General features: G+C 45.3%; 1 protein-coding gene across 1 annotated transcript; it reads right to left on the minus strand.

Annotated features, from left to right (window-relative positions):
- Nucleotides 1-5,248: 5,248 nt before the first annotated feature.
- Nucleotides 5,249-10,739, minus strand: LOC116991168 (apolipoprotein A-IV-like). Its single transcript, XM_033049538.1, has 3 exons — nt 10,640-10,739; nt 7,493-7,619; nt 5,249-6,295 (listed from the first exon to the last, which is right to left on the minus strand). Exons 1-3 carry the CDS (start codon nt 10,737-10,739, stop codon nt 5,386-5,388), a joined length of 1,137 nt encoding a protein of 378 aa, XP_032905429.1. The 3' UTR covers nt 5,249-5,385.
- Nucleotides 10,740-11,176: the final 437 nt, after the last annotated feature.

An 11,176-nucleotide genomic window follows, 5' to 3' on the forward strand; every position in this document is an offset into this window, starting at 1 on the left:
GTTATACTGATGGGATATGAGGAGCAGAGAGGTGACACATCATTCTGTGATTATTTATGACTACAGAAATGTCAATCTGATCTTCTAATGATTGAATTATTTGTCACTGTATTGTCTGTGCCCTTTTTACCTTGACTCACGGGGCTGAGTCATTAATAGTGCTGTGGACTTGGCTCTGGGTTCACCTGCCTGAGAATCATTCAGTTCTCTGGTTTAGTTTCGTCTTAGTTTAGAGATACAGCACGGAAGCAGGCCCTTCGGCCCACCGAGTCCACACCGACCAGCGATCCCGACACATTAACACATCTTACACACACTAGGGACAATTTACACTCATACCAAGCCAATTAACCTCCAAACCTGTACGTCTTTGAAGTGTGGGAGTAAACCGAAGATCTCTGAGAAAACTCACACGGTCACGGGGAGAACGTGCAAACTCCGTACAGACAGCCCCCCCTCAGTTGGGATCGAACCCGGGTCTCTGGCACAGCAAGCACTGTAAGGAGGCAACTCTATCACTGCGCCAACTGGTGCTCAGAGTTGAACACCACTTTGAATCAATGCTGCATTCCGGGCAGGAACTCATACTGCTGATCTCCCCAAGTCAAGTTGAGTTATTGACATTTGCACAAGTGCAGTGTGGTCCAGTTCCAATGAAAATCTGCTTGCAGCAGCATCGCAGGCACATAAACTCAACAAACACACAAAAATATAAATTATATATCAATTGGAATCATAGAGTCTTACAGTGTGGAAACAGGCCCTTTGGCCCAACTTGCCCACACCTGCCACATGTCCCATCTACACTAGTCCCACATGCCTGCATTTGGCCCATAACCCTCTAAACCTGTCCTATACATGTACCTGTCTTAATGTTTCTTAATTTTTATTACACACAAATTCAACCAGATCATGAAAAGAAAATGATTGCACATAAAACAGAACATTCGTGTAAGAATACACCATTAGAAAACAAGGAAGAATTAGGTACACAAAAATGCTGGAGAAACCTAGCGGGTGCAGCAGCATCTATGGAGCGAAGGAAATAGGCAACGTTTCCTGGTACCCGGACGTGGCGTCGAAGGACGAGAAGCTGAAGCAAAGAAGTCGAAGCCAAATAACCGAATGGAAACGAAGCCGAAACGTCAACGAACCGAAAGCATATGAAGCCGAAACGCCAACGAACTGAAAGGGCGGGACGCCTAAAAGCCAACTAACCGAAAGGCTGCGTAACCTAAAAGCAAACTCACCGAATGGCCGCTCTGCGGAAACACCACCTAACCGAAAGGCTGCGTCGCCTACAAGCCAACTAACCAAATGCCCCTCTGCCGAAAAGTCAAATAACAGACATGACGTCGCAGGGGGCCGGGACTTGTCAGCGATTGTGCAGACCCCCACGTCCATCACATCACTGGCCGGTGGAGACGGGAGGGTGAGGGTCATTTTCCCACACGGCATTATTTTACTTTTCGGCAGAGCGGCATTCGGTTAGTTGGCTTGTCGGCGAAGCAGCCATTCGGTTAGTTGGCTTTTCGGCGTCCCGTCCTTTCGGTTCGTTGGCGTGTTGGCTTTGTTTGCTTTCGGTTATTTGGCGTTTTGGCTTTGTTTCTATTCGGCTATTTGGCTTCAACTTCTTTGCTTCGGCTTCTCGTCCTTCGTCGCCACGTCCGCACACGATGTCCCTATCGTCTGCTTCACCTGGCATCTCCATCTTCAAACTCTCTGTCCCCACCAATTACATCCATTCTCACTCCCTGATCACTTCAATCCCTCCCAGATGCCCTGCCTCATTATCTCCTCCCCTGACTAAAGATTTATGTCCCCCACTCTCCATGTTTTGATCTTAAAGATCTTCAGGCATCCAGCAGGCTGATAATAAAAAGCTGATATGAAAGAGGGTTGGCTTCAGAGCATGAACCAATCTGCAGACACCACCATAGTATACATGGTGTATAACATCAGATACTCTAGCTACATGCTTCAAGATACAGTTCTGAAGTGGTGTGAAAACAATGTGCATGTTCGCCAGACATGTGCATATGAACAAAGGGATATGGGTCTTTCTATTCCCCAGATATTGAATTCTTTATTTGTCATTCAGACCTTTCGGTCTGAACGAAATGCCGTTGCCTGCAGCCATACATGTAACAATAACAACACACAATAAACACAAATTAACATCCACCACAGTGAGTTCACCAAGCACCTCCTCACTGTGATGGAGGCAAAAGTCTTAGAGTTACTGTCTCTTCCCTCCTCTTCTCCCTCTGCGCCGAGGCGATACCCCACCGGGCGATGGTAAGTCAGTCCCGCGGTTCAAGCTCCGCGGCCCGGGGGTGGTCGAAGCTGCCGCCCTCCAGTCCAGCGGACGCAGCTGTTGCAACGAGTGCTCCGGAAAACAGGCACCAGCCTGTGACCTGCGAGCTCCCGACATTGTCATCCACTGGCCCGCGGCCGAGCCCCGGATCCAGGTCGCCGCCGCCAGAGCCACCGGAGCACCGTCTCCGCCCCGCACCGGGCCGCCCACACGGCAACGTCTCAGCCCCGTACCGGGCTGCCCCCACAGGAGCGCCTTCCAGCCGGGACCCGGTCCGCCCTCACCGGAGCGCCTTCCAGCCGGTAGCCAGGCCACCCACATGGCAGCGTCTCAGCCCCGCACCGGGCTGCCCACACGGGAGCGCCTTCCAGCCGGTAGCCGTGCCGCCCACACGGGAGTGTCTCAGCCCCGCACCGTCCGCCCTCACCGGAGCGCCGAGTCGTGCCGCTGCCCGAACGCCGCCGCAGCTCGAAGACGGCCAGCCTCGCGTTGGTGAGTCCTGGCTGGTTCTACCTCCGGACCCTCGAGGTCGGTCGCAGGTTGGAGGCCGCCAGCTCCGCCATTAGGCCTCAGCGCAGACGGGGGAAGAGAAGGGGGATACGACAAAAAAGTCGCATTCCCCCGAAGGAAGAGACAGAAAGCCCTGTTTCACCCCCCCCCCCACACACACATAACACCACCTAATAACCAAAAAAATTACTAAACTAGACAAAAAAAAAAAAACAACACAAAAAAGTAAAAACAGACAGACTGCAGGCGAGCCGCAGCCGTATCACAGCGCCGCCACTAGGATTTCCAGTAAATCTGTTTGTCAGAAACGCATAGTAAATAATGAGGAACATTGTAACAGAAATCGCGAAGGTATAGATCTGCTGGTGAAATGGCAAGTGATACTTAACACAAAGGATGTCATTAAAATGGAAAAGGTGCAAAACAGATCAGTGAAGACATAATCCTTGCAACCCCTCTCTCTCCCCCACGCTAGTCGTTGTATTAGTTTCACTGTTGTCCTGTTGGGTTTCATTGTCTGTATAACTCGTTATCACCCAGCCCACAATGGACCGTTGTGCGCTCCACCTTTCCTTGATCATCATTACTTTTTTTACATATCTTTAATTAATTTGTTCTATATCTCTCTCTATCACCATCTACATCTCTCGTTTCCCTTTCCCCTGACTCTCGCTCTGAAGAAGGTTCTCGACCCGAAAATGTCACCTTTTTCTCTGGGGATGCTGCTTGACCCATTGCATTACTCCAGCTTTTTGTGTCTATCTTTAGTGGTGTAAGTTATTGGGGCAAATCCTCCAAAATGATGGAAGAACTTGGATAAGGACATGGATATTTTAAAAAGACAGATTTGCTGGCTGCAACGGAAAAAACCCCAATCCACAGAAAGAATCAGTTTCAAGTTTCAAACCCGTCTGGCCTGTGAACTTGCACATCACACAACGGTGTGAACAGGAAAGGCTGAGACGGAGATAACGAGATTCTCTTGGATACACAAAGGAAGGAACCAAGCCTCAGCAGACGGTGGTAAACAGGCCAGCAGAAGCACAATCACCATCGGGGATGATAACGATCAGGCTGAGGGATCATGACATCAGCAAACCCCTTATCATCGGAAGCCTATTGTTCATGCCAGATCGAAACTGGGAAACATCAAAAGAACCCCTTTTATCCAGAGGACCACCTGGGGGTTTCAAAGGAATCTCAGGTATAAAACAGGAGTCAAGCCAGAACTCGCTCTCTTCCTGCTCTTCCTGCTCTTCCTGCTCTTTCTGCTCTTTCTGCTCTCTTTCTGCTCTCTTTCTGCTCTGCTGGACAGCTCGTGGGCCTGCATCGACTTAAGCTGTGAGTATCCTGGTGACCTGGTGAAATTCCAGAAATAGGATAGAGGTTGAGGGGGAGTAAAATTGTGTTAAAGTAAGTTTCACGACGTGCCCGATAGTTTTCCGTCCATAGTCTTAGTTTAAAGCATAAGTTTAGCCACGTATTATGTAGTGTTGGTGAGATTTGATTTCTCATTGTTTAATAAAGCCTGTAAATTTGGACTTGCTTTGGGTCCATCTTGGTTTCTGTTTTCTCTCATCAGCACACTCTGGTCAATTCAACCTGTTTATCATATCCCACCATAATTCCGAGGTCTAGAACCTAGGGGAATCCCTTTTGTTGTATTCTCTCTCTTGGAAACCGCTCGAGTGGAGTGGTGGCCGTTTGACCCTCCGACAAGGGAGAGAATAACTCGGGCAGTTGGGCCCAAAGTGGAGTAAAGGGAAATGCAAAACCCCTACAGTGAAGACATTAGCCTGTCTGGATGGTTTGAACTATAAAGGGCAGCTGCATAGGCTGGGGGATTTTTCTCTTGACTAAGGGAGGCTGAGGGATGATCTTATAGATGTTTATAAAAAGGTAAGGGGCATAGATGAGGTGAATACATTTGTGTGGGTTTGGTACCAAATATAAAAATTGGCACATTCAGTTGGCTGCTGCACACATGAAGGGATTCCTTGCTTTATTAACAGAACAATAAAGTAGATACCAATGAGGATAAATTAGACTCCTGATTGGGACATAGTTGAATTATTGGGCTGAATTATGGGCAATAAACTTTATGAAGGACTTCAAAACTAGTGTTCAGAAAAATGCACTACAGAAGAGGATGTATGCTGTTTCAATGAAACCAAAATAGTATTGTACAAATGTTTGAAGGAGATATTTGCAGTGAAATGAGGAATTGTGTTGGAAAATAGTATGCACTGTGGTGCACTCCAAAAGATATGTGCAAACTTGACTGGCTGAATGGCTTTGTTCTGTGCTGGATTCTTTTATTGATTCTACAGATAGCTATTTGGTAACACATAGTAAAAGCAAGGAAACGTATGAGTCATTAAATTCATTTCAAAGTTTTAATGCAGATATTTTACAGTTTAAACTCTAGAAATGCAGTCAGTGATTTTTATATGTTTCTCTCAGAAAAAAATAAATATATTTAGCATATTATAATTTGAGATAATGAGGACCCCATTATCCTGACACATGGATTGACTGAGTAACTTTCTACTTCTCAATTAGTTCTGCAGATTCTGCCAGAAGTCGTCCCATACAGTTGTGAGCTTGGTCTGAAGATCCTGCTGAATGTTGCCTCCATTCAGGGCAAGTCCCTCTTGCATCTCCCTCACATTCTGACTGATGATCTTGTTCAGCTGCTCAGTGTAGGGGGCCACATTCTGATGGAACTCCTCGATTCTCTGGTTGATGTTGGTGTTGAGATTTTCGATGTATGGGGCCAGGTTCTGGTCCATGCTTCCCACGGTCTCGTTAAGTTTTACCTTCAGTTCGGCGATGTAAGGGTTCAGCTTCTGGTTCAGATCTTCCACGTGTTCGTTGACCTTTGTCTGGAGCATCTCGGCATACGGCACCACCCTCTGGGTCATTTCTGCAATCTGTTGGTTCATCTTCAGCTGGACATCTTCGGTGTAGGGAACCAAGCTACTGCGCAGCTCCTGGACATTCTCATCAAACCTGGAGCGAAACTCTTCAGCTTTGGCAGCCACATTCTGCTTGATGTTGTCCATATTTTCATTGATCTTCATCTGGAGCTCTTCAGCGTAGGGAGTCAGGACTTCCTTCAGGTTCTCTGCGCTCACTTCCAGTTTGGCCTGAAGCTCTTCAGTGAAGGGAGTCAACCTCTGCCTAAGTTCCTCCACGTTCTTCTTCAGCTGTTGGCCAAGTTCTTCAGTGTAAGGTGTCAACCTCTGATGAAATTCTTCAATGTTATTGCTAATCTTCTGATGGACTTCATCAGCAAAGGGAGAAAGTTTGACTTTCAGGTCTTCCAGCTGTTCTCTTATCTGCTGGTGAAGGCTGTCAATGTCTACTGTCATCTTCTCACGAAGACCATCTGTCAAAGGAGTCAATTTCTGTCGGAGATCCTCAGCATAGTTATTGACATTCTGCAGATTCTCCTCGATAAGATGACTGGAAAAGAGAGACAAGTGTTTGTCAAACTTGTTACAGAGAAGAGGTACATTAAGACAGAGCTCAGCGTAAGTCTGTGACTGAAACAAATGCTTTACAGAGGGAAGCAGAGCTCAGGGAACGAAAGGACATTTGGATCAGGAAATCTTTTCAGGTTAACTCAGTATGTTTATTGGGAAGAGAGGTTAGGATTCTTCCAATGTCTTTCATTTATTCTGTCCTTTCCTAATTGGTACAATTTGAGAGGAAAATAAAGAGTGCAGTGAAGCATAATGAGTTGAATGCTTTACATTATCTGATCGTGGAAAGGCATTCACATTGATTGGTAAAACTCTACAAGTAGTTAGGTAATAATGTTTTACAGAGATTACTGAGGGGATGATTAACACTGCAAAGGTTATATACTCTTAGGGTTTTGAAACTAAACTAGCAATTCAAAGTAAATGAATTAACTTGTGCCAGTGCCTGCATTCACAAATGCCATTCCTATAACTGTATCTGTATTAATATTTCCAGCTGAACCTATTCATATAATTCCCCTATTTGTACCTGCACTTTCCACCCACAGAGATAGAGATTGATCAGTTCTTTTGTCGAAGCAGGTTTTGTTTACCTGAGATAGACACAAAATGCTGAAGTAACTCAGCAAGACAGGCAGCGTCTCTGGATAGGAATGGGTGAGGTTTTGGGTTAAGACTCTTCTTATCTGTTCTACCATTCCCAATGGGATACGCCCCTTCTTTTATTCTTGAATCTCATTCCTGTTCATTAACAAACCCCTTCATTAACATTGCTTAATAATATTGCACAGTTGTTAGGCTGCTGGTCTAACAAATCCATGAAGACTGAGCTTCTGAATTAATTTCGCACTGAAAAGCATTTAAATTTTAGTGGTCAAATAAATTTGGAATTAAAAATATAGGTGTTGTTACTGGTGAGTGGATTGTCATAAAGACACAGCTGCTTCACTAATGTCCTTTTTGGTCCATAGTTGAGATCTCACTGATTTCTTTAATTAGCCTATCAACAATTAGGGATGAACAATAATATTGGCAAGGTTCATAATCTGGAAAATAGAAAGAACTTTTCACAATGTTACAAAGTTACTGTTTACAATTTTTTCCTGGCTCTTTAATTCTTCCTGGGGTAAAAAGGTTGAACTTTACCAATTGCCCATAACAAATCCCCAATACTCACTTGAGTTGCTGGCTGACTTCTGAGCTTTGAATCAGTTCTACACCATCCCTGGCTTCCTCGGCCAATTGGTTGATGTAATGCCAGAAGGCTTCATGAACCTGATCTCTGTTGTACTCAGCACGACAATCTATGAGAAAGAAAGAATGAGATAATCAGAAAGGGAAGACGAGAGGAACTTTCCCTGCATCCACTCCTCATATGTGCGGCACGGTGGGGTAGTGGTAGAGCTGTTGCCTTACAACTCCAGAGGCCCGGATTTGATCCTGACTACGGGTGCTGTCTGCATGGAGTTTGTACATTCTCCCCATGACCTGCATGGGCTTTCTTCGGGTGCTCAGGTTTTCTCCCACATGCCAAAGATATACAGGTTTGCAGGTTAACTGACTTGGTATAATTGTAAATTGTGCCTACTTTGTGTAGGATATATTGCGGGGATCGCTGGTCGGCGCGGACTCGGTGGGCCGAAGGCCCTGTTCCCGTGCTGTATCACTAAACTAAACTAAACTAAAATTACACAACAGATGGGCCACAAGACTTCACCAGATCCTGGTGACCACCAGTGTTCTTTACTGGAAATACTGCTGCGTGATTCAAGGGTAAAATCCCTTGTCTTTAAATATATGGAAACTGGGCTTAACACAAAATCAGAATGGAGAGGAAGCAAGCTTCACCCAGCAAACTAATGTTGGAAGAAAGAACAATGCATGGGGCTCCAAAAGTCTGATCTGAACTTAATTCATATCCGTATAAGTAGCATGAAGATCTTCAAGAAAGAATGCTTGCAGATCATAAATGATAACAAAATCCCAATCACAGTCTAAGTGCAAGAAAACAGGGAATGAGGAATATTTGAAACTGATACCTTGGACCAAGACTGCGGCAACAAGCAGGAGGATTGTCTTGGGAAACATGGTCGAGTTCTCCAACGGTTTGCTTTCCCTTTTTCAGAAAACCTACATAAAAATAAAGATCAGTTAGTCCAGGGTTTAAATTCTCATTGAAAACAAGCTGTGCATAATTGTCTCCTTCCAAACTTCATTAAAAAGAACACAAGAAAACAGAGCAGGAGTGGACTGCCTAGCCCTTGGAGCATGCCCTGCCATTAAGATTAAGGCTGACCTTCTGGGCATCATTTTACTATCCTCATATCTCCCAAATCTTTGAACATCCAGAAATCTATCCATCCCTATTTTGAATGAACTTAATGACTGTGCTTCCACAGTGCTCCAAGGTAAAGAATTCCTAAGACTTCCAACCTCTAAGTGACAAAATCCTCTCTTATCTCAGTCCTAAATGGCCCGGCCCTCATTCTGAAATTCTACCACCGATCCTAAAGCTTTCAGCCATGAAAATATCCTCCCTGAATGCAGCCTGCCAAGCTGCAACTATAGCCTGTAACATTACTGAAAATAGAAAATCCCACGGCTTTGCCTTGACCAGTTGCCTCAACACTCAGCGATCCACAGAGATAGTCGCTGGAAGGATAAGCAAGCAGGCAACCTGGGTTGGAGCAATGTGAGCCTCAGGGCTCCTCTCACCTGTCTCAGATCTGCTCCTCCTGAAGCTCTGTGTGTCAGCCAACGCGCGCTCACTCTATATAAGGGCACCTTATCAGTGGCTGATAACAAACTGGCACACTTGTGTTCGATTCATGGACTGTCCCTGAATGCCAAGAGAACGTGGAGCTTCCAACAACACTGTCACTCTGAACTGCTGCCTTAAATATGACTCCAACTCAATCCCGAGAGGGCAAAATCCATTCAAGACTCAACTCAGTCCAAAGACCATGATTTATTACATCTATAACATTTTGATTGTTCTATGGACTGACTATGAAGTGTTTTGAATGGAAACGTTTCCATTGGCAAGAAGGCAGTACCCAGAGGGTAGACAAAAAACGCTGGAGTAAATCAACCCGAGACATCACCCATTCCTTCTCTCCAGAGATGCTGCCTGTCCCGCTGAGTTACCCCAGCATTATGTGTCTAACTTCGGTTTAAAGCACCATCTGCAGTTCCTTCCCACACAGCACCCAGAGGATTTGAGGTAGTCGGCAAAGAAAGCAGAGGGGAGATGTGGGCATCATTACACAATGAGTAGCCATGATCTGGAATGTGCCCTGAGAGAGGGTGGAAGTAGACATAAATTCCCTCCGTGAATTGGATGAGAGGAAACAAATGGACCTGGGGAAAGAATATGGATGGAGGAATTAATTCCTTAAAACAGACATGATGAGTCCGAAGAGAGGTTCTGACCCGAAAGGTCACTATTCGTTTTCTCCAGAGATGCTGTCTGACCCACTGAGTTACTCCAGCATTTTGTGTCTATCTTCTGTATAAACCAGCATCTGCAGTTCCGGCCTACACATGATGAGCCAAACAATCCCCCACCTAAGAGGAAGGATTCTATTTTACCTCATTTGAGCTGTCGAAAATTTGCTAAGACCATCAAAACTATCCAGAGGTGTATGTTCACATAAGCCAAACCCTTATTCTTAAGGGCACAGTGTTTTTGGTCATAGCATTTGCAGCATATGTAGAAATGGCTGTACAAGGGTAACCATCACTGGAAGCCTCTTCTTTATCATAGAGTCACAGAGACAGATAGCACAGAAACTAGCCCTTTAGCTGTCTGAATCCTTGCAGATGGCAGCACGGTGGCATAGAGGTAGAGCTACTGCCTTACAGTGCCAGAAACCTGGGTCCGATCATGACGGCGGGTGCTTGCCCGTACGGAGTTTGTACGACCTCCCCGTGACCTGTGCGGGTTTTCTCCAAAACCTTTGGTTTCCACCTACACTCCAAAGACATACAGGTTTATAGTTTAAATGGTTTTGTATAAATGTTAAATGTAAAATTGTCCCCGGTGTGTGTAGGATAGTGTTAATGTGCGGGGATTGCAGGTCAGTGTGGATCAGCGGGCCTGTTTCCGCGCTGTATCACTAAACTAAAAAGATCATCATTGTACGCTAATCCTACCTTCATCTCATGTTTTTAACTCCCCCATTTTCTCATCAACCTTCCCCAGTTTCTACCACTCACCTACACACAACCTACCAACCTGCATGTTTTTGGGATAGGGAGGAAATTGGAACACCTGGAAGTAACTCATGCGGTCACAGGGAGAACGTGCAAACTTTACACATACGCATGTGGCCCCTGCCGCATACAGGTAAGGCAGTAGCTCTGCTAGTAGCTCTGCTAGTTGTGCCACTGGCTGCTAGTACAATGTCAGGTGGCTCACACATCTTTGGGGTATTGGCAAAGCTGCGAAGACTACAGCAAGTGAGACTGAATGAGTTTGGGAAATCCACACACTATTGCACTGAGTACAGAGTAAGTGAGCGGGGAATCGTTACTACAAACGGTGCTTGAGGAGAATGGCAGGCTGTATATATTGGAACATTAAACTATGATAAGACACAGGAAGTGTTTAATACGTATTTGAAGCAGATGGTGATGGCTTTTCTCAGTTAACAATATAATAAAATATTGGGAGGAGGGAACAGCAAGCAGAATAAGTACATTTACTATACAGGAAAACTATTGGTTTAGCAGAAATAGATTTGAACACCTCTACATTGATACTTAGTCTTTTGATATCTCATAGGGTATTTGACATCCTCGCTGAGGCAATCAAATGTTAGGTGTCCACTTTAATACAATACCCCAAATAATTGTCTAA

The sequence above is a fragment of the Amblyraja radiata genome, chromosome 33 (assembly GCF_010909765.2).
Source record: "Amblyraja radiata isolate CabotCenter1 chromosome 33, sAmbRad1.1.pri, whole genome shotgun sequence".
Lineage (NCBI taxonomy): Eukaryota > Metazoa > Chordata > Chondrichthyes > Rajiformes > Rajidae > Amblyraja > Amblyraja radiata.